General features: G+C 62.0%; 1 protein-coding gene across 1 annotated transcript in view; it reads right to left on the reverse strand.

Annotated features, from left to right (window-relative positions):
- Positions 1–2,217: 2,217 nt before the first annotated feature.
- The window catches only part of MYO15A (myosin XVA), a 42,683-nt gene continuing 18,979 nt past the window's right edge, over positions 2,218–25,921 (reverse strand). Inside the window, exons 28-65 of the mRNA XM_032498972.1 lie at positions 25,644–25,739; positions 24,491–24,726; positions 23,093–23,274; positions 22,754–22,826; positions 22,367–22,558; positions 21,973–22,133; positions 21,772–21,866; positions 21,131–21,254; positions 20,867–20,934; positions 20,717–20,794; positions 20,382–20,562; positions 20,169–20,301; positions 19,729–19,834; positions 19,525–19,597; positions 18,469–18,590; positions 18,304–18,363; positions 17,788–17,863; positions 17,381–17,496; positions 17,141–17,259; positions 16,006–16,147; positions 15,453–15,564; positions 15,294–15,368; positions 14,788–14,966; positions 14,197–14,312; positions 13,882–13,954; positions 13,399–13,471; positions 13,108–13,181; positions 12,854–12,936; positions 11,370–11,500; positions 10,322–10,416; positions 10,057–10,134; positions 9,627–9,723; positions 7,792–7,952; positions 6,796–6,929; positions 6,060–6,193; positions 5,618–5,751; positions 5,032–5,172; positions 2,218–2,455 (exon numbers count right to left, since the gene is read on the reverse strand). Coding sequence (XP_032354863.1) covers positions 2,354–2,455; positions 5,032–5,172; positions 5,618–5,751; positions 6,060–6,193; positions 6,796–6,929; positions 7,792–7,952; positions 9,627–9,723; positions 10,057–10,134; positions 10,322–10,416; positions 11,370–11,500; positions 12,854–12,936; positions 13,108–13,181; positions 13,399–13,471; positions 13,882–13,954; positions 14,197–14,312; positions 14,788–14,966; positions 15,294–15,368; positions 15,453–15,564; positions 16,006–16,147; positions 17,141–17,259; positions 17,381–17,496; positions 17,788–17,863; positions 18,304–18,363; positions 18,469–18,590; positions 19,525–19,597; positions 19,729–19,834; positions 20,169–20,301; positions 20,382–20,562; positions 20,717–20,794; positions 20,867–20,934; positions 21,131–21,254; positions 21,772–21,866; positions 21,973–22,133; positions 22,367–22,558; positions 22,754–22,826; positions 23,093–23,274; positions 24,491–24,726; positions 25,644–25,739 — 4,425 coding nt within the window. The 3' untranslated portion in view covers positions 2,218–2,353. The remainder of the gene's footprint in view (positions 2,456–5,031; positions 5,173–5,617; positions 5,752–6,059; positions 6,194–6,795; positions 6,930–7,791; positions 7,953–9,626; positions 9,724–10,056; positions 10,135–10,321; positions 10,417–11,369; positions 11,501–12,853; positions 12,937–13,107; positions 13,182–13,398; positions 13,472–13,881; positions 13,955–14,196; positions 14,313–14,787; positions 14,967–15,293; positions 15,369–15,452; positions 15,565–16,005; positions 16,148–17,140; positions 17,260–17,380; positions 17,497–17,787; positions 17,864–18,303; positions 18,364–18,468; positions 18,591–19,524; positions 19,598–19,728; positions 19,835–20,168; positions 20,302–20,381; positions 20,563–20,716; positions 20,795–20,866; positions 20,935–21,130; positions 21,255–21,771; positions 21,867–21,972; positions 22,134–22,366; positions 22,559–22,753; positions 22,827–23,092; positions 23,275–24,490; positions 24,727–25,643; positions 25,740–25,921) is intronic.

Consider the following 25,921-nt stretch of genomic DNA (forward strand, 5'->3'; position numbering starts at 1 on the left):
CTCCGCGCCCTGTCCACCCCACCCCAGCTCGCCGGGGCCTGCGCTCCGGACGCCGGCACCCGGCGGACTTGGGTTTGAATGTTGACCTCCCGACAGGCCGTACGACCCTGGGCGAGTGACTTCCCCGCGCGGTAGCTCGGCCTTGCGGTCCGTAAAACGGGAATAACATTAGTGCCCGCCGCGTACGGTGGCTGCGAGGATGAGACGAAGTCCTGTACGTTAGGCAGAGAGGACGGCCAGCCTCGAGTCAGGGCCTGTTTCCACACCGTAAACGGAGGGTCCTACCAGTCCCTGCTGGGAGGTGGGGGTGGTTGTGTGGTGACTGGGCAAGGCCAGGCCAGCACAGCCTGTGGGGTGGGGAAGTCTGGACACCTGGGACCTGCCACTGCCACCACGCTCCCTGCCAGGGGACCCTCCCTTCCAAGAAGCAGCAGTAGCAGGTCAGGGGGTAAATGGGACAGGTGTGAAGCCTGTACTGAATTGGCTCTTGCCCTTTTCAGACCCAGCCTGGAGCGGTGCTGTTGGTGCTGGTGATGGAAGGCGGCTGCAGGTGATGAGAAGGTGGCCTGTGGGCAAAGCTGGCGCTCTAGCCCCAGTCCTGCCCCGGCCACAACGTGCAAACGCCTGCACAGGGCCCCCTTGCCTGCATATTTGCAGTTTGGCTATGAGGGCTCAGGCCCTTCAGAATCCCAGTGCCCACCTCTAAACTCCCCTCCAACACAGGAAATCAGACTCTGCTCACACACCTGTTGACCTGGAGCTCGCTACCTCAGTGATCAGAAAGTCCTCCCAGAGGCACCCGAGGAGCCAGCTCGGCCCCCATCCCCTGCCCCAGGCAAACGGGAGTTACCTCCTCTCCAGGGATAAACAGCCTCTCCCATCAGACACTGCCAAAGAGGCGTTCCCTTGCTCAGAGCCTCGAGCCTCAGGACCTTGGAGGCAGCAGGACCTTGGAGCCAGCCTGCCTGCATTTGAACTTTGGTTAAACCAACTAATGGTTACTCGCTTCACCTCTGGGGGCCTCAGTTCCCCATGAAGACATGGCAGGACTGTTTCAGGCTCCCAGGCCTTCCAGATGTTTCTCTTGTACTGTTCTCACCCCATGCTAGGCCGGGAACCCCAGGGCCCGGTTCCTTCTCCTCTGGACCTCCCTTCGTCCACCTGGAGTTCCTTTCTTCCTGGGTCTGGGGGACACAGTGGGTTCCGACCCTCCTGCCACCCCCGAGTCTTCCCGCTCTGCCTCCTGGGGGTTGTTACCTCTGACGAAGGCTCAACTTGCTGACACCACCACTGAGTCCCCAGGACAGCTGCTAAGACATGAGCCTTATGCCTCAAGGCCCAGGTCCTGAAATCCAGAAGTCCTGGCATTCTGGTCCTCCCACGCTGAGCCCGCAGGCACTACCCACCTCACAGTTCTGCAGGCCGGCCATGGTGTGGCCGGGGCCCCGAAGGCAGTCAGCTCCCTGCACTGCAGCTGCTGGGGCCTCCCTCCACTGCCCACTTGCGTTCTGAATCCCCAAAGGCCTCTCCACTCACTGCTTTCTCTGTTTAGAATGCTCATTTCCCTCTCCCTTCATCTATTTCTAGCAAGTTCCTACTCATCCTTCAAAACCCAAGCCCAATATCCCATTTGGTGGGAAGCCCTTTCCCAGATTTCTCCCCCCCCCCAAGCTGCTGACACGAAACACCTCTCTCCCTCCACTATACCACTCTCAAACCTTGTGTGGCCCATCCAGTGACGGGGACCTGGGGTTGGGGCTACCCAAAGAGTGTGGGGTTGGGGGAAAGGGTCTGCAGGTAAAAGGGAAAGACAGATGTCTCTGCTGGAATCTCTGATTAGGGGCACAACTAGGCCTCCCAACTCCTGCTTCCTCCCTCAGGCTTGTTTTCCAGTCACTCAACAACTGGAAAAACTGCCAGGCCTAACTTTTATTTGCACAGAAATGACCAAGGGCCACAAATCCAAGCTGAGGGGCAGTGCTGGGGGCACCCGAGGAGGACATGTGAGCAGCCAGGACATGGAGATGGAGCGGATCCCAACATCAGCTCCCAGGGAAATCGAAGTCAAGTTCAGTTCCTCTAGGCTACTGGTGTGGAGCTTCCCTGCTGCAGGCAGGAGTCAGGGCAGGGCCATGGCAGGAGGCCCCACCCACCAGCCTTTGGAAGTTCTTCCTGCTATCTGACTCAAGTCTGCACGCTGCAATTCCATCCCAACTCTGGATCGGTCTTCTCTGGTTCCTGGGGACTTGGGACGCTCCGCCTACTGCCTCCTGGTCTCCCCTCAGGTTCTGGCCCAGTAACTCCCCTGGGGTCACACAGCAAGGCTTCCGCAGAGGGAGCTGGAGAGGCCAGGTCAGAGCAGTGTGATCTCGCTGGGAGGCAGCGTGAGCCTCTTCTCCCGGGCACTGAGCAGGTTCTCCACATGCACGGCCACCACTCGACACAGCTCCAGGCCCTGCAAGAGACAGAGTCCACACCCTCCTGACACTTCCCAACTTTCACCTGGGGTGAGCCACCTCTCTCGTCCTCAACTCCCCCAGGGCCCTGGGAGGAGCAGCTGGAAGCGGAATGCTGGGTTACAGGCAGAGGGGTGAGCAGGTGCATCTGTGGGCTCTGCTGCATGTGACCTGTGACCACACGTCTCTGAGCCTCAGTGGCCTCACCTGTGGGATCTCAGTTTACCAGGGCCTGCCTCACAGGGCTGTGGTGAAGATGCCATGAGAGTCTACACATAAACCCTTGAGATTTAAAAAATATTAGTCCCCAGTACCTCCATTAAAAAAAAAAAGTCCCATCAATAAGTGGTTTCTAACTATGTGTTGCCATGGTTACCACCTGATACCCACAGCCTAGAATAAGCTGTGATCCAACCTCAGGGCTCCTGCCTGGCGTAGGGGGTGGGGGCAGGCAGTGGGGAACTGGGGAAAATCAGCCTGTGAGAATGGTTCTCAGACCACGGCCAGTGTTGGAGCCCCCCAGGAATTTCCGGGGGCTGGGGGGCTGCTCTGAGAGGGCAGAAATAATGAGGACAGCGCTTCCTGGGCAGCGGCCATGCACCAGGCATTGTGCCGAGGCCTCCCGTGTCCTGTCCCTCTTGGTCCCCACAGTGTCCCTCTGAGGCAGATGCTCTGAGAACCCCCTCCACCAGTGAAGAAACTGAGGCTAGAGCCGTGCAGCCCCAGACCTCACAGCTGGCAGATGGTGGGGCTTGAACCCAAGGCCACACTCTGAAGTGCTCTTTGCTGAGGTCAGCATATAGCGATGCTCGCTGGCTACATGTTGGAAGAACTAGTAAATTAATGAACTAATAGATAAATGTGTCCTCCATACACATGTGCCCGAGGCAGAACAGAGTCGGCAGCATAAAAAGGTGAGGGAGGTGGGCGCTGCAAAGGCCTCCTCCTCCTGCGTCCATCCATCTGTCCCTCCATCTGTCCGCCCACTCGAGCCTCTGCTACGTGCTGGGCACTGTGCTATGGACACAATGTGGACAAGGTGGGCACAGCCCTGCTCTCTTGGGGCTGACATTCTAGTGGGGAGACAGAGACATGGGAACACATAACTAAGTGGTTTCCAAGCCAGAAGGGGGCTCCTGAGGCAGAGAGAGTGGTTAGCAAGGAGAAGGGTCGGGGAGGCTTCTAGAAGGAGGGGATGCCTGTGCTGAAACCCAAATAAAGGGAGGGAGAGAGGGAGCCCCATGATGCCAGGGAAGAGCAGCCCAGGGCCAGGGGACAGCGAGTGCATGGGGTCTAGGGCAGGGATGGGGGCAAGCGAGCCAAGGGGAGAGGGTGAGTGGCAGCCACAGTGGTAGGAAGAGAGGGGCAAGGAGGGGAAGGGCTCCGGGGTTGGGGGAGGTAAGTGTAGAGCCTGTTGGTCTCCAAGGGTGATGCTGAGGGGGTCAGGGCAGGAGACAGAAATATGGGGGTGGTGTCTCAGCAGAGCTGGCTTTGGAAGCCTTGGAGCCAGGGAGGGTGCTGAGGGAGAGGGTGAGACACAGCAACGGTTAAAAGGTCTGTCCAAGGGAGGGGTCCGGAAAAGGAGCCCAAGCAGCAGCGGACAGGCGGGCTCGAGGTGGCGGGTCCGCTGCGTGGGAGCTCAGAGTGGGGGTTCTGGGCAGCAGGCTGAGCCACAGGGAAGGCTGAGATTGGGGTGACCCCAGCAGGAGCAGGACTGGGGTGCAGTGGGAAGCAGACTGGTCCCCAGTGGTGGGTTCTCTAAGGGGCACAGGGGCCTGAGGGGCCCTGTTCTGGCCTGTCCCTCAGAGGTGGGCTGGGTAGATGGAGCCCTTCTCTCCTGCCAGCGGGTAGCAGCCCCTCCAAGACAGGCCCTGGTGTGGGCAGTGGTCCTGGGCCCAGACCTTGAGGGGGTGTGGGGGGCTGGCCAGGGCAGACGTGGGGGCCTAGCACTGATTCTGTCCCTTCTCTGGACCTCCATCCCCTCTCTCCAAGGGGGTGAGAACTCTGGTCCTGCCCCATCCCTGAGGGCTGGGAGAACTGGACTTGCCTGACCCAGAGGTTGGCCATAGCATTTAAGGTGCAGACACAGTTGCTGCAAATATGAGGAGGCACAGAGCATGTGGGCCTCAGTTTCCCTGTCACCTGGGGACCCTGCTCGCCACACCCTCGATCCCAGGCCACACAATCCACCCTCTGAGCCTCAGCCCAGGTGAACGTCCTCAAATTCCCTGCGTCCCTGCCCTCTCACCAACCTTCTATGGCTCCCGAGTGCCCTCAGGGGGAAGCCCCAGATTCTCAGCTTTATATTCAAGGCCCCTCAAGACCTCCCCTGCCCCTGTTCTCACTATTCTGCAAACAACCTGGGTCCTCCCCTTCCCATGATCCCACCGCCAAGATGCTTCCATGGGAGGCTGCCCTAATGACCCGCAGTTCTGTGCGGTGTTGGGTTGGTTCTGTCCCCTGCAGTGGCCTGGGTGCTCCCTGGGGTGCGACCAGGACCTGACCTGTCTCAGAGCCAGGCCCAAAGAAGAGCCTGATGAATGGAATGAGGGAGTGAGGGGGCTGGGTGACCCACCTGCTCCAGCTGCAGCTGCATGGTACGCTGGGCAGCCACGTCCCCCAGTGCGATCTCCACGTAGGGGTAGCTGGAGCTGGTCGTGGGTCGCTGGGTCCACGTCGACTGGATCTCCTTCAGGGGGAACTTCACTATCAGCTCCTGGGGGCATTGGGACACACAGGCTTGTGGGTGGGACAGTCCTGCCCACCCACACCCTCTCCTGGAGATCAGAGCAGCAGGAGGCAGAACACGCCAGTCTGAGTACTCGTTCCCCCGTGACCTGCTGTGTGACCTGGAGCAAGTGGCTTTACCTCTCTGGACCAGTTTCTCACCTGTGAAACTGATTCCACAAACGCTGCTGCATGCATGTGTAGCATGCCAAGCACTGTTCTAAATACTTGGGACCCAGAGGTTCAGGACATGCCAGTGGCGCCCTGACTTTCACATCGAAGCTGCTTCTCAGCACCTGCCCCTCTTAGTCTGGGGCTCCTTCTGGTCCCAGGAGCAAACGCAGAGCACACGGGGTGAGTGCGGGAGCTGCACGTCTCACCCTCCCAGGGCTCAGGGGTGAGAAGGGGGACGGCACCAGGCTGACACCACTCACATGGGTCTCGGTGCTGAGGAAGCTGAGGCCGTTCTGGTTGACGGCCAGGATGCAGGGGGCCGGCACGGCCAGGCTACTGCAGCTCTGGACGAAGAAGAAGGAGGAGCCAAACGTGGGTGAGGCACTGAGGAGGCCTGGTGGGGGGAGCAGGTGACCAGGGCTCCTCAGGGATGGCCAGGGCCCAGACCTGCAGCCCGAGTCCTCCCTCAGCTGCATCCAGCACACCAGCCCCCAGGCCGGGTTCCCTCCTATCCAGCATCCCACCTTAGCTGCCCTCCATCCCAGCCCAGCTGCCTTTTCCTGGCCATCTGCCCAGGGCCACCTGGACCTCAGTGGGGCCTTAGACAGCACCGAAAATGGCTTCGTACAAAGAAAAAGGTGCGTCCATCCCCACCCTGCCCAGCAAAGCCCCCATGATTCTCCCCCAGCCCTGGATTCTTACCCAGAAACTGGGCGCGGGCCTGGTGGGGGCTAAGTGCCTGCGTCTGCTGCCGATACTGGCTGACCAGGCTTTGCCAAGTGGAGCCGGCTGTGGTGTGGTAGAGCCGGGCCGGGATGTACTCCTGGACCTCCCGCCTGGAGGAGGGGAGAGCCAGCCTGAGTGCAGTTGAGGGTTGTGCAAAACCTGCACAGCTGAACGCTGGGGCATGTGGACAGGGTGAAGGTGGGTGAGCGCAGCACTGAGCATACAGAAGGCGCTCAATAACCGCTGGTGGGACCACTAGGCCCTGTTTGTGGAGGGAACGTAGGCTCTGAAAAGGTAATCGACTAGTCCAGGGTCACATGGTGATTGAGTGAGGCTGAGGCCTGAACCCAAGGTGGCTTCGTCCTTTGCAGCCTTGGCCCAGGGAGAAGCCCAGGCCAGAAAGGTGAGTCGAGCACGGTGGGGTAAACAGCAAAGCCACCACGCGCGGCTGGGCAGAGCAGGGGCAGAGAGCACGGGCTCCAGGCTGGCCCCCAGCGCCATCACCCCCGCCTGTCCCATTCTCCCAACACGTGTGCTGAAAGCTTTTTATCTAAACTTGCCATGCACTCAGTACTAGCCGGAAGGCACCTGCTATGCCCGGAGGTGGGGGCCTAGCTCACATGGCGAGCTGGGGACGTAGGCCCATCCCGGCCAGGCCTTCAGGGCAGCAGGGCGGGGGGTGGGGGGCGCTGGCAGGCGGGCGGGTGCTCACACGGTGGGCAGGTAGAAGTGGTCCTTGGCCCGGTGCTGCAGTGCAGCCAGCTTGGACACCTGCTGCAGCTGCTGCTCGCTGGGCCGGCCGGCTGGCACACTGCTGAAGAGGCCCTTCAGGTAGTCGGGCAGCACCTGTGGGGCAGCATGCAGGTCGGGGGCTGCAGGCAGGCCTCTGCTCACGCCTCCACCCAGGGTAGGCACACACACAGACATTTAACGGCGCCAGTCCCACTTGCTTCGGGGGGTGGGTAGCCCGTCACTTTCCCGGGCTTCGGGGAACACTGGCACAGGCATGTGAGGCTGGGCTGTGGGGCTGTGGCCTGGAAGCCACGTGGGAGTTCCCACAAGACCGGGGAAGAGCCAGCACTCACACTGCTGTGTGCAGGACTTGGGGGCCGCATCTCAACACGTCCCCAGGGGGCTGCTGGCCCACAGGCTGTGAGAGCTAAGTGACTGTATTTGGACTCAGAATTGCTGAAGCTTTGGCACCAGATTCAGAGAAACACGCGCTCTCTGTCCAAGCACATCCACAAATGTCAGTGCAGGAGGGAGAACCAGATTTTGTAAACTCCATGACCCTGACCTAGAGGACCGAGTCTCAAAGGGGAGTGACCTCAAGACAAACATGATGTGGCCACGCAAAGCCTTTGAGCAAGGGACAGGCCGAGCTCAGCGCAGGAGGGGAACAGGAGGAAGGAGGTCAGAGGGCCTCATGGAGAGGTGCCATCCGGGCAGCCTCACCGGGAGGACTCAGAGAAGCGGAGACACCGGAGGGGCAGGCCGGATGGAGCGATGCCTTGCGGAGGCCTGCTTATTAGCAAGTGAGGGCCACGGCGGCATTGGACGGCTCCGCGACCAGGCAGGGAGCACAGGCCTTGGTGTAGAAGTGTCAGCGAGGCCTGAACCGCGAAGGCCTCAAATATCAAAGCTGCGGGGTCACAGGCCCAGGGGAGCCTGGAAGGTCCCAGAGCCTCCGAGCAGCCCAGGAGCTGACCTGGTTGTAGTGCATGGTCACGTATAGCTCATTCTCGAACTTGAGTGGCTGATCCCAGAGCACACGCCGGAACCACAGCATGTAGCCACCATCCACCTGCTCCATCTCTGAGGCCACGTCCAGGATATAGGCGCGGCGGCTAAGTGGGCACACGTGCTGGCCTGTGGGGAGCCAGGACGGCTGGTGGGGACACGCATGTCAGGACCCTCCCCGCTCTGGGACATGGCGACCTCGGTAATGGAGCGCACGCTTGTGGGACAGGCGCCCTGTTTGTGGACGTTGATGACACAGGTGGGGATAACACCAACTCAAAGCTGTGGCCCACCCAGTCCTGGGGACGCGCCCCAGCCCACACGCAGAGAAGGCCCAGCCCCTTTCTGGAGCAGGCTGGGGACAAGGACAAGCACAACAGGCCTCACTCAGGAGACCCAGTGGGTGCCTCTCTGCAGGCGTCCTTCGGGGGGACGGGGAGCACGGGGGTCCGGCACTGAGTGGGTCTCAGCCTGCACGAGAGGCTTCAGTGTTTACCTCCTGCACTGACACTCCTGCTCCCCACCCCACACCTTCGGTAAGATTTTACCAAAAAGGGGGTGGCAGGGTAATACACATCCTCAGACTGGCCATACTGTCCGGGTCCAAATCCCAACTGTGTGGCCTTGGGTGAGCCACGGCCCCTGTGGCGGGCTGAGTAACGGCCCCTCCCCAAAGATGCCGGCGCCCTCATCCCCAGAACCTGCGAACGTGCTGCCTCGTGGCAGAAGGGACTGGAAGGTGACTAAGTGAAGGACCTTGGGATGGGGAGAGTATCCCAGGTCACCCAGGTGGACCCAGTGTGGTCTCAAGGATCCTTGTGAGAGGGAGTCAGGGAGAACAAAGAGCGGGATACAGGAAGGCGCTGCACTTCTGGCTCTGAGGGTGGGGGAGGCGCCCCGAGCCAAGGCATGGGGCAGCCTCCAGAAGCTGCAAAAGGCCGGGAAACAGACCCCTTCCTAGAGCCTCCAGGAGCCAGCCCTGAGGACACTGATCTCCGGACTCTGACCTTCAGAACCGTAAGGATGATAAACGTGTGTTGTTATGAGGCACTAAGCATGAGGTGATTTGTTTTGGCAGGAGCAACAGGAGACGAACACCGCCTCCCTGGGCCTCAGTGTTCCCATCTGCTAGCGGGAAGAGTGGTCTCATCTCGCAGCGCTGTGGTGGGGATGAAGTCAGGTTACAGGATTAGGGACTTCCACCCGTGCCTGGGACAGAGCATCTGCTCCATAAATTCTGTTATTTGGACCATTTTGTTACCACCTTCCCCTGCCCTGTGTCTTGGCTGGACGTCGGGCAAGCAGGGCCGAGTGCATGCGGCTCAGAGCTGAGGCAGCCACAGGCTATAGCTGCAGGAGGTGGGTGGAGCTGACCAGCTGGTGGCAGGGCCAGGGTCTCAGGCTGCAGGTGGAAAGGGTTTGGTGACACTGAGCAGGGCCTGGTGAGACCAGGGCAGGTGGGGGGCTCTGATGGCCACTATGAGGCATAAGAGGCAGGAAAAAGAATTTGTGCTCGTGGGCTCCAGGAGTGGCATGAGGGGAAGCACTGAGCAGGCCCCAAGGGGCAGAGAGAGGTCCAGAGAGGGCCCTGTCTTCCATGAGCTCGCAGCCTGCTAGGCCAGACAAACACAGAAAACGAAGCAGGGGGGACAGATGGGCGGACGCAGGGCTGGGGGTGCTCGGTGCACGGAGAGGCCCCTCCACGTGGGCCGAGGGGCTTCCTAGGGGAAGGGGCATCTGGCCTGGGCCTTACAGGTGGAGTGGGGGCGTGAGCCCGGCACGCCCCGTCCTTTGGCCACTCACCTCGGTTGGTGACAACAAAGATGACATACTCATCGAAGGCCTTGGGGCGCGTCAGAGCCATCTCAGCACAGATCTCCTCCACCACATCCAGGGCCACCTGCGGGGAGGGAAGAGGGAGGCTGCCCCTGAGCCCACCCAAGCACCCTGCAGAGGCCAGGGTCCCGGCAGCCTCTGGGAGTTGGCCTCTCGCAGGGAAGGGGCCCAGCTTTTGGTGTCTGAGAGACTCAGGTTGGGAGCCAGCCGTCGTCTCTGATCTGCAGTGTGACCTGGCGCTGGAGGCCCCACCTCCACAAGGCTCCTTCTGCTCCTCTGAGAATAAATCCTGCCCTGCAGGGCTGTGGGGGAGCTGGGGGAACTGAGCACCCTGGGGCCAGCCCTGGAGAGACGGAGGGGTGGAGGGTATGCCTGCTGGAGGCATCCCCTCACTTACGGTGCATGTTTTGATTTTGAGATGGCGCTCGAGGCCTCCGGGGAGAAGAAAGAGCTGCCTCTTGGAACTACGGCCCGCCTGGACAGGGAGGAGAGGGAAGACAGGAAGACGGGACGGGTTGGGCCCCGGGATCTGAGCCAGCCGCTGTCCCTGCCGCAGGAGGCCCCGGCCAGGCGCAGGCACGCACCGGCTCACGTTTACACGGGGCCTGGCACGCAACGGGGTGCCTGGGGGGCTGTCTCTCTCGACCCCCACCCCAACTCACCAACATGGCCCGGAGCTCCATGCTGCTTGGGAGCTCGCGGCGGCCACCAAAGCGCAGGGTTTTCTGTAGGTTCTGCTCACAGGCCTTGGCGATCCCTGCAGAGACAGGAGTCAGCGCCTCATCCAGGGTGGGCAGCGGAGGAAGGGGCTCCTCTGGCCCCAGCCCTGAGCCCACTGGGGTGGGTGTTTGCTCCCCCTTCAGTGGCTAAGGAGGCAGTTCAGACGGCAGTGATTTGCCCAAGATCAGGAGCCAGAGTATAAAAGCTGGATTCGAACCAACGTCCCACGTGCTTAAGGCCTGCACGCTCCCTGCAACAGGCTGTGTGGCTGTGGTGGTGCGGCTGTGCCCCGCCAGCTGGGACCCTCACTACCCCCCACCTTACCCAGGGGCCCGTGCAGAAGACCCTCCATCTGTTTCCCTGTGTCTCCGGCTACGCACGTGCTCTGGGCACGTGCTGCTGCCATCCCTGGAGCTGAGTCTCTGCACCTCTGAGTCCAGGCAAGTTTGTTAACTGAGTCAGAGGAGGACTCAGAGGCAGAGAGAGTGAGCGCCCTGTCTCCACCATGGCTGCTGTGGTGGCCACAGGGGCCCTGGCCTCTTTCTCAGGGGGACCCAGGGGTCTCTCTGGAAACAAGGCGGTGGGTGAGGCTGAGGAGTGACCCCTTTCCCTGGACTCCAATGGGAAAAGGCCGAGGCCCTGACACAATCCTTGGGAGTTCCCCGCCTGGACCCACTCGAGACCCTTGCTGTTTCCGGAAGACCCAAGGAAGCAGGGCCTTGCCACCCACTGTCCTCCTCTCCCACATGCCACACATCTCCACCTCTGGGCCTTTACTCCTGCTACTCAGCCCACCTAGAAACCCCTCCCATGTGCTCACTACCCAGAGCAATACCTCCTCCAGGAAGCCTCCCCTGATATGCCATCCTGCCCGTTAGGTCACCCCATAGGACCTCCCCAAGTGTCTGGGGAGTGGACTGATACCAGTAAACATTGCCCAGCCACCTGCCATTTGCCCTTGGCCCTAGTCCCTCCTTGCTGGCCCCTCACCCTGGAAGGGCAGGCCTGGGATCCGGCTCACATCTTGGAGAAAGCGAACGAGGTGTGGCTGGAGGACCTCGGAGCAGCTGTGGTAGGCAGCCACGATGTACAGCAGCCTCCAGCCCCGCTGGCAGCTGTCCCTGTGAGGACACACAGGGGCTTCGTCGCAGGTGGCCACTGCACTACACTGCCATGCCAGGGGTCTCCTGCGACTGGGCTGGAGGCCTCTGGCTCTCAAGCAGCTCCTGTCTTCTGAGGATGCCCCTCCCTGCCCTGTGAGAGCAGGGTGGATGGGTCCCAGAGCCAGGCAGAAGGTGTGTTCTATTGGGAGTCCAGGGTGGGAGGTGGGGAGGGACAGGGATGAGGCTGGTGGTATGAACAATGTGCACAAAGAAGCCAGCCTTCTCTGGCTGGAGAGGCTGCTGAGTGAAGGTCCTTGAAGGAGGAGCCAGGGAGACCTTGTGCAGAGGTAGTGACAGGTAAGGCCGGGTGAGAAGGGCAGGAGGATGCGCTGAGTGGTTCTGAAATTCCTGGGGAACGAGAGCAAGTGGACAGGAGGGTGGCCCAGGGGTAACAAGAGCAGCACACATTTTGGGTCCCTGCCATGTGCTGGTCATGTGTGAGACATGGAAGTTCACCTTCGAGCTGCCCTAGAGTGAGGGTTTCACTTGTAGGGACCTCTGGTGTCTGCAGACAGCACTTGGGCTTCCTTTGGGAAACCACCCACCCCTCCCCAGCTCCCTGTGGTTTGGAGCTGGGTACCACAGCCAGTAATGGCCAATGAGAACACTGCAGCCCCTGGCCACTGTGATTGGTTTAGAGATGGGCATGGGAGCCAGGTCTGGCCAATTAAAGTTCAGCTTCCCTCTGGCTATGGTGATTGGTTTGGGGACAGGAACATGACCCAGGTCTAGTCAGTCAGAGCTCTTTATCCTCCAACCATTGTGGCTGGCTCAGCATGTGACCAAGTCAGGCCAGGAAGACTGGACTTGGGCATTTCTGTTGCAAATATTGGGTCAGTCTTGCTCTCCCTGGGATTGCTGAGCTGAGAAATGTCTCTCTAGAGCTACCATTTTGCCAATCTATGGAATATATTGCTTGGAAATGATATCAACACGGAGGAAAGCATGGATAGGATTTAGGGAAATTCTGCTTTCTGATGACCCTGGATCCAGCTATGCCTGAAGTCCCATTACCTGAACCCTCTTTTGCTTAAACCAGCTAGAATAGGGTTTCTGTCACTTGCAGCCAAGAACCTGGACTTATACCTTATCAGTGCATTTTACAGACGAGGAAACTTAAGCTCAGAGACCAAAAACGGATTGTCCCAGACCAAGCAATTTCAAATACATGTGCTCTGCCTACTGAGAGAGGAAAAGGATGAAAGGAAGAGAACCGCGGAGGACAGGCTGGGAGGTGGGAGGCTGACCTGGTCCCTCCTGGAGCATGGACACGGCGGGGAAGGGAAGAAGGGAAAGGTGAAGCCCACTCACTGCTTGGTGCTGGTGTTGTCTGTGATCTGCTTCACGACTTGGCAGTAACACTCGTCCCGCATGACCTCGTGGTCCCTGCACAGCTGTAGGAGGGCAGGCCCACGCCACACATAAGAACAGGCTTGGTGTCCCTTCCCCAGGCACCAGAGGGACGCACTCTTCTCTGGGCCACACAAGAAGCTTCCCACCCCAGAGTCCTGCAAGTCTGGCTGACAGATGGGGGAACTGAGTCACAGAGCAGAGAGAGAACTGACCTTCAGGAGGGTGCAAAGCACATCCAGTTCACTCTGGCCTTTCAGCGGGGCATCCCCCATGAACCGCATCACAGCTGGAGGAAACACCTGTCCCACTCAGGCCACCAGAACCCCAGCTGCCCGCCCACCTCAGGGGACCCTGGAGTTGGGCCCCTCCCGGAGAACAGTGGCCAGGGGAGCGGGGGTTCCCCCTCTCTTGAGGGGCCCCACATCTGAGTTGAGGGCAGCAGTGGTGGTGAGCAGAGATCATACATTGCCGGGTCCCCCCTGGCCACAGCCCCACCCCCACACCTAGAAACATGTCTGTGGCCATCTTGTTGAGGCTGCTGTCGCTGAGCTCGATGAGGGAGTCCTGGAGCGGGGTCTGTGGGGGGGAAGGGGCTGGTCAGGAGGGGAGGGGCCTGTGACGGGGGAGGGGCTGGGGGAGGAGGGGAGGGGCCTGTGACAGGGGAGGGGCTGGGTCAGGAGGGGAGGGGCCTGTGACAGAGGAGGGGCTGGATTAGGAAGGGAGGGGCCTGTGACAGGGGAGGGGCTGGGTCAGGAAGGGAGTGCAAGGTAAGCCCATGTGGTGTTTCCTGTTTTAGGACATGAGGGTCCACGCCACCAAAAGGCAGCCAGGCCAGACACTGGGGAAGATGCTGCCCCTGGGAGGAATCCAGGCCCCCAGGGTGCTGAGAGTAGGAAGGAGGGGGTCTCGCTGAGGACAAGGCTGGCCTGGAGGGGCTTTCATATCACCATTTTATCATGGGGAACCTGGGGCCTGGGGCTGGACACCTTGGTGAAACAAAGCATGTCCTCCAAAGTTCTGGATTCCCGACCCTCCTTGGATTTCAGCCTTAGGCCATCCCTGCAACAGGAATGGACGCTTCGGACCTGTCTTGCTCTGAGCCTTTGGCTGCATCCCCTTCTCACGCGTGTACCTGACCCACTGTCAGCCCACTGGGCAGGAAGGCTCAGGAGTGGAGGCCGCAGGCGGGTCTCACCTCTGGGTGGTTTCTCATCCCTCCACCAGAACTGGGGCCTCCCCGCTTGGGCGGCTGCAAGAAGGCCTTCCCCAGGGTGGGGATGAGGGGTGGGGCCACCACTCACTGAGGTCTCCTCTGAGGGTCTCGGAAATACTTCTGGGCGAACACCAGCATTGTGTACGGTGGGAGAGCTAGGCCGTCCTCCCCACGGTCAGCGGAACCAGCCCTGATTGGGGGACCCTGCAAGAGGGCCATCTGCCACAGCCCACCCGGCAGAGCTGACCCAGGGCAACCCCTGGCTGACTGCCAGACCCTCTCAAGCTGCCTCCATTGCTCCCCCATGCCTGGCCCACCGACCTGGCCCCTCACTCCTTTCTCTCCTTCTGCCCTGGCGAGCTGCGAGCCAAGGAACCCAGCCCGCGTCACTCACCAGGCCCCACCCCTTCCCAGGAGGACTTCACCTGCTGGCCGGCAGAGGCTGGTCCTGCCCACCTTGGCCTGGTCACAACCCTTCCGCTGAACCCCCATCCTCCCTACCCACTGGCCACACCTCCAGTCACCTCTGGTTACATCTTGTGGGTCACACGTCTGCTTGGCCCTACAAGGTCGCCTGGCCGCAGGATGGCCCACCCGGGCTGACCCCGCTCCCCTCCATGCCACAGTCAGGCTGACCCCTTTGCTGTGCCCACCCCTCGGTCTGGCCCTGCGCTCTCACCTCCCTCCTGCGGCCCACCTCCTGTGCAGCAGCAGCCGAGGCCACGGCGGCGGCCACAGCAGCAGCACGGCCCCGGCCTGGCTCGGTGGGCAGCTGTAGAAAGTCAGGGGCGGCTGCAGGCTGCACCAGCTCAGAAGGGAAGCGGCCCACGCGCCCATGGATGGTTCCAAACCTCCAGCCTAGGGGGTGGGGAAGGGCTCTGAGCAGCAGGAGGGGCTCATCTGGGGACTCGGGGCCCAGAGACACCTCTCTGTGAGGCAGGCCTGCCTCGGAGCCAGCTACAGAAGAGGACCCAGGCTCAGCGGAGGGAAGGCCCTCCCTCCCTCAGTGGGACAGGTGGCAGAAAAGAACACAGCGCAGCTCAACCCTCGGAGACCCTTTAGCCAGATGTGCGGGTGAAGGGCTGGGCTGGATCGCCCCCTTGGGAACTGCAGCCAGGCCAGGCCCTTCGGGGCACCAGAACACCCACTGTGCGTCTGCCCTCTTTGGGGTCCCAGGGTGCCCACCGAAGTCGGGGCCTTGACGCCGCAGCTCCTCCAGGTACACGACCTTCTTGCCGACCACGCACCCAGCACTATAGCCTGCAGGCCAGGCTCTGTCAGCATTGTTGGGGAGGCCCCTGCCCCACCTCTCCCTGGGGACCCACCCCGTCCCGCGGCGCTGACCCACTCGAGGAGGCTCCAGGGGCTGCAGGTGAATAATGTCGCCCTTGTGGAAGGCCAGCAGCGCGGGGTCCTCGGGCAGGAAGTTCCTCACAGCCACCACGTAGTCTGAGTCCTGGGTCAGCCAGGGGCCGGGTGAGGGCTGCAGTCCGATCCCCCCACTGCCCCTCCCCCGGCAGCCATTCCTCCTGGATCCATCAGGGAAGGGGACATGCTGGGCCTGACGCAGGGCTATGCCTGCTCCAGGCCTGGGGCTCCTGTTCTACAAGGAGTTAGGGGTGGGGGGACGGTGCCACTGAACCGGGCAGTGCAGCCCCGGCTGAATGGGAGGAATGCCGCTGCCTGCCGTGGAGCCCAGAGGAGGTGCTGGGACACCTTGAGGTGTGAGTACAGGATTCTGGAGGAGCAGGCTGGTGGAAGGGCACCCCGGGTAAGGGCAGAGCCCTGGACAAGCGCACATCCGCGCTTCCTAGGCAGGTGTGGCTGGCACATCCGGGGTGGGAGCGCCCGGTGCTGGGCCCTCGCCCTGCTGGGGGTGTCGGTAGGAGGCCTTAACCTTCTTCAGCTCCAGGATGAAGTCGTCCACCAGGGTCTTGACCTGGTGAGCTCGGGCAGAGAACAGGATGACTTTCTCGCTAGCCAAGTTGAACTCTAGCATGTTCTGGGAGGGGATAGTCACAAACAGGATATCTGCAAAGCTGGGGGAGGGGATGGGGCATGAGGGCAGGACCCTGGGCCAGAGGGGCATGCTCCCCGCAGCCATGCTGCTCCTTCTCCGCTGCCCTGCCCCAGGACCCGGGGAGCTTCCCGGCCTCCAGACCCCTCGTCTGCAGCCGCAGTGCGGTGCCCCACCCTGTGAACCCGCACCTTCCAGCTCCCCCCGATCTTTTGCCTTTTATTTGGTTTTCGTCTCTTAGTTCAACCTTCCAGATTTTGCCCACACAAATCTCTCCCACTCAGTGAGCAAACTGTTTCCATCTTTTAAGGCAAAGAGCTTTTACCTAATTGGTGAGTGAGGCTCTATTCCTGTGCTGTTATACACAGCTGCTGGGAGGGGAGCCGGGGACTCAGGAAGCACCCTTCCCTTCCAGGCTGCATCTGAACCTGGCTGCTCAGAGCGCAGTCGGCCCCCCCACCCTGCACAGTGAGCTCAGTGAGGGCAGGGCTGCGGTGGTGGGCTCCCAGCTCACCCACTTCCTGGCTGTGTGACCTGAGACAAGCACCCTCCCTCTCTGAGCCTGTTTCCCCACCCCCAAGGTGGGCTTGATTCAAGAGCTTGGTACAACCCGGCACATGGTAGGTCCAGCCATCCCTCAGTATCCAGGGGGTTCCAGGGCCCATCGAGGGCTCCCAAATGCACAGGTGCTCAAGTCCCTAGTACTTGCATATAACTTGCACACGTGCACGCAAATACTTTCAACCACCGAGGTAACTTGTAATCTCTAAACTCAACGTAAATGCTATGTAAATAGTCGCTGGTGCACAGCAGATTCCAATTTTGCTTTTTGGAACTTCATGGAATTGTTTTTCTGAATATTTGCCACCCACGATGGGTTGAATTGTGGATGTGGAACCGCAGATACGGAGGGCCCACTGTACTCAGTCACTGGCTACGGGAAAAGTCGGTGAGGAAACGCTGACGTTCGTGCGCCCAGTGTCTGGCCAGCCCCGCCCCCGCCGTCTGCGGTCACCTGTACGTGCGCAGGACCCGCAGCTGCCCGCTGGCCGTGCGGGTGCCCTTGACCATCCGCAGGAGTTTGATGCCCGTGTGAGACACAGCCAGGATCTGCACCCCGGTGCCCACACTGCCCTGCGGTGGGGAGGAGAGGCATGTGAGGGTCTTCCAGCCTCATCCCTAGAGCCCCTGGGCGGGGAGGGGGTGGGCGGGGCCCGCACCGTGGGCGGGGAGGGGGCGGGGAGGGGGCGCGCACCGTGGCGGGGAAGAGGCGGGAGAAATAGACCTCCCAGCTGTCGCGCGCGGTGCTGACCACGGCCCGCTTCACGCTCTCCGTCACCAGCGGCTGCTGTGTGTCCAGCTGGTTCTGGGCTGAGGGACACAGGTCGGGTCAGGACCTTCTCCCCTCCCCTGCCGACCCACTTTGCAGGGAGGGAGGCTGACATTCAGCAAGAAGGTATCGGACCACTACGGGCCCAGTGTCCACACTGGGAAACTGATGGCCAAAGACAGAAAGACAGCTGGGCCACAGCCAGTCAGGCAGAGCCCAACTCCGACCTGCAGCCCAGCCATGGGAGAGGCCCAGAGTAGAGCAGGGAGGGGCGTCTGGGAGGCAGATGGGGCTGGGAGGCCGCATGGACGTCCCTCCCTCCTCTGTGGTACCAAACAGAGCTTTCATCTTGAGTCTCTCCTCCTCGGAGATGCGCAGGCAGGCCTCGGAGAACGTGTCGTGCAGGATCTGTGGGTGAACCGTGATGCGGGCCGCCCGTGGGACTCCCCCAGTCCGGAACCCAGGCAGGGCTGTTCTAGGGTGACTGGGAACGGGGGTCCCCTCCACACCGCAGGGGGGTCACGTGTGTGAGTCAGACCGCACTTACAGCACGCTCTCCTTTCTCCTTGCCTCCCCAGTCTTAGCTTTCTGGTGTACGTGGTGGGGCTTGGGCTGGACCCCCAGGGCCCCGCCCAGCTCAGACCGACTGTGCGTCTGGCTACTACGTGGACTGTGGGTGCGTCGACCCTGTCCACGCTGGAGGACTCGGCAGGATGGCCTCTCATCCTCGCTGTGGTCAGGGACCCCAACTCCAAGGGTGCAGAAGCAGAAGGAGGATCTGCAGACAGCTAGTCTAAGTGCCCACTGCCCTGCTGAGTCCTCGGGGCAGAGGGGAAGGAGGCCCTCACCTGTCTGAACAGGAGGTCTAGCTGCACAGGGTGGCTGTAGCTGTCCTTGGGGTAGAACACCTGTGGGGGCGGGGCTCTGGTGAGGACCTCCTGGAAGCCCCTCTCCAGCTGGGCTTGCCTTGACCAGGTCCACTGCCCTACCCACCCCTGCCTGGCTCCAGGCACCTCTTTGCGCAGGAAGATCCGCCAGGGGGCGTCCTGGTAGCCATAGAAGTCGGGGTTGAGGAGGCGGTGCAGCCGTGTCTCCAAGGGGTCCTCGTCGGGCTCCAGGGACCTTGAGGGCAGCGCTGGGGAGGCAGAGCCAGGCAGGAGCGGGCCTGAGCACGCAGGCACACCCAGCCCTTCACCCTACACAGAGACCCAGGGCGTCTGGGCCAAGTGGTGACCGCAGAGACCAGGTGCTGCTGGAGTTGAGTCCTCTGGCAGGTGAGGACACAGCAGACCACTCAGAACGGACAGAGCTCTTGGTGCTGGCAGCCAGGGTGGAAATAAAACTGGGGGACTTAGGGAAGTCTGGGGCTGGGCCCTGAGGGGCCATCAGTGTGGGTGGGTGGAGAGGCCTCTCTGAGGAGGTGACGTTTGAGAACCAAGTGATGAGCAGGGGCCAGGTGAGCATTCTAGGCAGAGGGAACAGCAAGGGCAAAGGCCCTGAGGCAGGAATGAGCTTGGTGTGTCCCAGAAACAGTGAGGAAGAGGGTGTGCTGAGGGAGAGTGGGAGGAGACGAGGTTGGGGAGGATTCCTGGGCCATAGGGAGGAGTCTGGAGTTTACCCCAGGAGCCACAGCAGCGTTGTGGTGGGGACACGATGTGAGCTGATTATTTGCTAGGATCACCATGGCAGTCGTGAAGCAGGGTTAGGGCTCCAACTGTGACACCAGGAGGCCTGGGTTTATATCCCTGGTCTGACACTTTTGAGCTGTGTGATCTCAAGCAAGTGACTTAACCTCTCTGTGCCTGTCTCCCTGCCTGTAACATCTTCAGGCACAAATGGTCCCATGTTGAAGGGTCTTAGTGAGGATTTAGTAAAGCCAGGGTGAGCCTGGCCTGAAATCAGCGTTATGTAAGTGCTGATACAATTACACAAAAGTCCACACAGCAGGTCCACATGGGCCCAGACGCGGACACACACGCCACACTCATACAGACCGAGACTCACCTGTGCTCACAATCATACGCTTGGACACCTGCCCTCTTGCCCCCATCCCCCGTCCCAGCCCTTACCTGGAGTAGGCCCCGGGGACTGCCTTGGTATGCTGGTCACAGGCTTCATCAGGGCCACGGCCTCTCGGGGCACCTGTCCCCACCAGAAAGCAAATGCTCAGGGGGCAGCAGGGCCACAGCTTACAGGGCAGCTGCATTGGAGGCTCCCCTAGAGGCCCCACTGGCCCCCCGCTCTGCCTGGGCCCCGCCAGACTCTGCCCTCACCAGGGGGCCAGGTGCCGCCGCCGCTTGGCTCATCTGCCTCTTCAGGATCCTCAGGGCCTCCTCGTGGGGGTCTGGCTGCTTCACGAAGACCCTCCTGCCGTCCTTCCTGCTGTGTTGGACACTGAGTCTCCTCCTTCCAGCCACAAACTCTCGCAATAGGGAAGTTCTCCCCCTACCCCCATCACTACAAATGAGGACCCAGAAAGGACCAGAGACAGGCGTGGGCTCACACAGCACAACCTAGACAGCAGTCTGAGCCTCCCTCTGCTCGGCGGACACGTCTGGACCATCTGCGTGAACAGACTCCCTCCCTGAAGTTTGCCGGGGTGGGGGTGCGCTGCTAACCCAGCCGATGGTCACACGGACACTGGGCATGCAGGCCTGCGAGGAGGCCGGGCTGGAGGGCTGGAGGGCTGGAGGGCTGGGGTGGGCAGGCTGACCTGAGTGCCTCGGGCCGGCCTCCCCGGGGCGGCTGCTGGTACTGCCTGATGATGTTCTTGATCTGCTGCGTGGGCTGCGGGAAGTGCTCCGAGTTGAGGGTCGAGGACCGAACCAGCTCTGGGCAGGGTGACGCTGTGGCCAGGCGGGGGACAGGGTGAGGCCTCACTCCCAGCCCCGTCCCAGGAAGCCCCCAGCTGGGATAGGACACTCACTGGTTTCCGGAGAAGCCCTGCCCTGAGCTAGAATGGGGGCAGCCACGGGCTTGGTGGGGAGCCTCGGGGCCTTGGCCAGAGGGGCAGGGGCCGCGGGCTTCGGAGCGGAGCGCAGGAGCACGGGCTTGGCCGGGGGTCCCGTGCCTACGAACTTGGGCCGAGCCTCCAGCGCCAGAGGTTTCTGTGGAGAGCAGCGTGTGAGGTGGGCTTCCTAGGACACACCAGTCTGCTCTCAGGGACCCCAGGTCTGCCCAGGAGGGGCTGTGGGGCTCCTGACTCAGAGAGATACGCAACGCCCGAGGGCAGCCCAGCACTCACCTGGGGGCCAGGCTCACCTCTGGGGGCAAGGGCCTGGGGGCGGGCCTCAGGGGCGGCTGCTGGAACGCCATGGCCTGCAGGGCCATCTCCCGGGCCTGGGGAGAGGCGGTGGCAGTGACCTGGCAGCCGGCTCGGCCCCCACCCCCGGGGAGCCCCCAGGCACTCACCAGCAGCACGGCTTGCTTGTGGATGAAGGCTTGCTGCAGAGCTAACGTGGAGGCGTCCAGGCCTGGAACTATGGGGGCTGGGTCAGGAGGCGTGGATCCAGAGGTGGGGGGGACGGGAGGAATGGGAACTCCTTACCCCCCGTCCCCCACTGGCTCACCCTCCCCCCACTCCCGAGGCTGCCTCTGCTCTAGGTCAGAAGGAGCCCTGAGAACCACGGGGCCCCCTTGCCCGACCCTGGGACCCACCCGGGGGCAGGCACTGACTTGGCTTTGGCTTGGGCTCTGGAGGTCTCCCAGCGGTGCCATTGGTGCTGCTGCTGCTGCCGCCCCCGCCAGGCTGGCTGCCCCCTTTCATGCGACAGGCCACGGCCGTTGGCTTCTCCAGGTCCTGGGGGCAGCAGGTGGCTCAAGTGACCGCCTCAATGCCATGTTCCCCAGGTTCCAAGGCAACAGGCACCCGACACCGCCACCGCCTCCATCCAAGGGCCTCCCCCGGCAGCACCTGCCATGTGCCCAGCCTCTGCACCCGAATCGGTCCTCCCACACCCGCGAGCCCCAGCCCACCCCCTTTCACAGAGGAGTGAACTGAGGTTCAAAGGGGCTGTGCCCTGCTCAGGGCCACACGTCCTGCCATGGAGGGGCTCCTGGGAGTTCCTGGAGTGAGCAAGGGGGCTATGGGGTGGGGGCAGGGTCCTGGACTTGCAGCCGTGGGCCCTTCTGTGTCCAGCAGGAGCACCTCCAGCTGTGGGGACACTCTCACCCTTTGCCTGGCCCCCAGCAGAGACCCAAACCGAACGTGCCACCCCATGGCCCTGGCTGTGAGAGGCCCCTGTCGTCCTGCCAGTGTGTAACTCAGTGTGCACGTGCTGGGCCCGTGGTCCACGGACGCCCCGCCGCATCCCTACCGCATCCCCATAGGACAGCACAGGGCTGAAGAGGCTGTCCAGGTAGCAGTCCAGCCCCTTGTGGGGCACAGCGGGCTCTCCAAGGCTGTCCGAGTCTGGTGAGGGTGGGGGGACACAAGAGTCAAGTTCTTTTCTCCTGCTGACCACCACCCCTAGCCCCAGGCTCCCTCCCACCAGAGACAGCTGCCACTGCTGGTTGACCTTGGTGGGTCGCTGTCCCTCTCTGGGCCTCAGTCTCCCCATTTGTACCATCCTCCTTGTGACTGCAGTACCCATCAGAGTCAGCCACTTGGGGCACATGCCCCTGGGGCTGGAGCCTAGCAGGCGCCTCCTCGTCCGAGTCCCAGCTGTTCCCGAACAGCCTGTGGGGAAAGGGAAACACAGAGCACTGACTCGCAGAGAGACCTCCTTTCCCGATCCTCTGTGCCCTGGAAGTGGCTGACTCCCTCCCTTTAGAGGCAGGACCCGTGCTGAGCCTCACCCCCACGAGAACCTTGAAGCTAAGTTCAGAATGCACACAGCCTCTCCCAGTATCCGGGAGGGGAGACTTGTGCATGAGAGGCCGTCTGTCCGAGGGGCCCAGGGAGCCACCTACACTCTGGGGCTTCCCCTGCCGGCCGTGGGCTCCTCCGCACCCACAATGAAGTAGGACTTCTGTCGCGGGAAGTCCCTGAGCAGCTCTAGGTCCGACACCAGGTCCAGCACGTAGTCATGGCCCGCCAGCTCTGCCCACTGGACCCCGTTCTTCATGGCCACCGTCCAGCCCCGCCAGCCGTCCGTCAGCCCCCTGGTGACAGCACACGGAGGGATGGAAATGAGGAAGAGAGCCAAGAGGACCGCCCAGGGAGGCCCGGGGATGTGAGCCAGACACCACCATGACCAGAGTGAACACCCTATGGGACTCTGGGGGATCTGCCCTCCTGCCCACCCCCTCAAGCCAGATGCACAAGGGTGCACTGGGTCGGGCATTCCAGGAGCCAACCTGTGCCTCAGAATGTCTCCAGCCACCTCTTCCCCCGTACTCCAGGAGTGCACCGGGCAGGAGAACTGGTCACCTGGGGCGGCAGCAGGGGTGGGGCTCAGCCCAGAGCAGGAGTGTCTGTGGGCCAGGCCTCCCGCTCCCCCATCCCCAAACTCACATCCTCACTGCCCTGGCCCCACACCCCCACACCAGCCTCTCTCCAGGGCTCCATCCATCAGGCCTCTCCCAGCTCCAGAGCCTCCTGGGCTTCTCCTAACCCCAGAGCTACTGGCCGCTGCTACCTCCAGCTGCCCCCAATGGAGGGGGAGGGAGGGGCAGGCAGGGAGGGAAGGCGCTCACCGTTGAGGCAGCCCACGTCCAGCGCCATGCCGGCCTTCTCCTGGGCAGCCGTCCACTCGAGCTGGCTGGGAGGGAAGGTGCGGGCAGCCCCGGAGCCCTGCTGCTGGGCCCGGCCCATGGCCTGCATGAGGCGATGCTGACACACGGCCTGGAAGCCATCCCGCCCATGATCAGACACGAACCTGAGGGGAGGAGTGGGCACCGGAGGAAGAGGGAGCCGAGGCCGGCGGGTGGGCGTGGGGAAGGCCCCGAGGCCTGCGCAAGGGAGGCCCAGGCCAGCCCAGGGCGCCAGGGCCCGGCTGAAAGGGTCCAGGGTGCCCGGAGTGTCTCAAGTCAGCACAGCAATCCAAGGACTGGCCGAAGAGGTCATAGCTTGGCCCACCTAAGCTTGTTGGAGCAACACGTCATCGAAAGGGTGGGGTCTGAGCAGGGCGTGGACAGAGACCCGGACCCCGGAGACTCGGTTCTCTCACCAGGCAGCCCTGGGTGACTACCTGCCCTCTCCGAGGCTGCCCCCAAGTTCTCGTCCACAGAAGAGATGGCTGTGAGGGTGCAACCCGAACCAGGACCAGCCAGCCTGACCCCCGCCCCTCCCACCCGCTAAGGGCCGGCCCACAGCAGCTGCAAGAGGGAACCTAGGGCAGCGGCCGCAGGAAGCTGGACGGGCAGGTGGTGGCCCTACCCCCAGCAGGTTCACAAGACTGGCCAAGGAGCTGCCCTCCTGCACGTGGTCCGGGGGGAGCTCTGTACCCTCCGCAACTCACAGCCACCCTGTAGGGTGGGTCCTGTTACCATCCCCAAGTCACAGGTAAGAGATGTTCAGAGACGGGCAATGATATGCCCCAGGTCACACAGCAAGTCAGCGGCAGAGCTAGGATTCACGCCCAGGGCCTGCTTGAGCTCTTTTCCTGAAATCATCCTTACCACACAGCAGGGTGACATCACCACCACCATCTTATCGCCACCAGGGTGTTGCTACCCTCACAGAGCACACACCGCGCACCTGTCTCTGTTCTAGGCATTTCACACGTGTTTGCCGTTTAATCCTCACACAGCCTATGGAGCAGGTACTCTTCTCATCCGCATTTTATAGGTGAGGAAACTCAGGCTCAGAGACATTAAGTAACTTGCCCAAGGTCACCCAGCTCATTTGAATACAGACTGTCAGGGCCTGCACTCCTAACCACCCTGCCGTACCTGCCCCTGCCCCCATGACATGAGAGATGGATGCGCTCTTCCAAATTCCCTACTCCCTGGTCCTGCCACCTCTGGGTTCCAGACTCCCACCCTCCCAGTGAAGCCCCAGGCCAGCCTCAGAGCCTGAGCCTCCCAGCACAGAGCGTCACTCCTGGCCTGACCTCACATCCTCACGCCCCGGCCCTGCTCGGTTCCACTCACTTGAGCAGATACTTGTCGAAGCGTGAGGAAGGTGCGAAGCTGCCCAGGCAGGCGGCCAGCAAGAGCCAGCCCCGCTCAGCGTTGTGGGCGCTGGGGTTGCGCCACACCTGGTTGGCCAGCTGCGCCAGGATCTCGTCCCGCAGCTCAGGCACCGCCAGCCCTTTCTGGACGATGTAGTTCCCGAAGACGCTGTCCCGGGCACCGTGCAGCTGGGGGTCGCCCATGAAACGCAGGATCTGGCCACAGACAGAGTCTCCTGGGCCTCTTGGAAGATTGTCCCTGCCCGGTCCCCACCCCCTGGGCATCTCTCTCATGTCCTTCCCACGTGTCCCCCTGCCCATGTGAAATGTTACAGTGTAACAGCCCTGTCCGACACAAAGTGGCTAAGCATTTGGGAAAAGTCAAGGTTCTCATTGACCTACAGCTTCCCACACAGCACCCTCTCCCCGCACCCCTGGCCTCCAGCAGGCCCCTCAACCCTTGCTCCATCCAGGCCCCACAGGGGACCGTCCAACATGCATACCCGACCACGTCCCTCCCATGGAAGCACCTCCCTTGGCTCCCTCCGGCCTCTGGCGTGAAACCACAGCTCTGGGCCTGTCATCAAGGCCTTGGGACCCCTCTGGCCTTCGCCCTCCTACATCTCTGTTCTGACCCATCTATTTCCTCATCTCTCTGTGCCTTCTCCACCTGCCCTGGCTGGGAGACTCAGATGCCTCCCTCCTCTCTAGCTCAAATGCCCCCTCCTCCAGGAAGCCCTCACCAACCCTGCCCAGGGCTGGACTGGGGGCCCTGCCTGGACTCCCCAACCTCTGCGACCCCCTGCTTGGTACAAGGTCTGCTTGGCCTCCCTTTTCAGACTAGGAAGTCCTTGAGGGAAGGACCGGATCTGCTCTTGGTGTTCTCAGATACTCCAGAGAGGCTTGGAGGCAGCCTCTTTGCTAGGAAGCTGGCTGGGAGAAGAAAGACCCCCCAACCCCAGGCCCAGCCTGGAGGGGAGGCCAGACATCCTCAAAGCAGTCTCTCCTGCAAGGAAGAGGCCCGGGCTCATGCCTGGGCCAGTGGAGGGTCCAGGAGTGCAGGACCAGAGGACTCATGGTCTGGCCTCAGGGGCAGTGGCTGGGAATTCGCAGTGGTCTGGGCAGACCCGTACCAGCTTGAAGATGCCCACGGCCTCTGCGTGGTGCTCGGCCGGCAGCCACGTGAGGGGTGTCCTCAGGGGCACTGTCAGCATCCCGAAGGCAGGTTCCTGGGGGCACAGGGCAGGCACGTGGGGACAGAGGCGGGCGGGGGCATGGGGCTCCTTCTGCAGCGTGCAAAGGGGAAGCTGTGGCTTGGAGTGGGGCCAATACCAGCCCTCAGAAGTCTGCGGTCAATGCCCCACCGGGGTCCTCTCTGGAGGGCAGGAAATTAAGACCAGGGACATGTGCT

Source organism: Camelus ferus, chromosome 16 (assembly GCF_009834535.1).
Source record: "Camelus ferus isolate YT-003-E chromosome 16, BCGSAC_Cfer_1.0, whole genome shotgun sequence".
In the NCBI taxonomy this organism is placed as follows: domain Eukaryota; kingdom Metazoa; phylum Chordata; class Mammalia; order Artiodactyla; family Camelidae; genus Camelus; species Camelus ferus.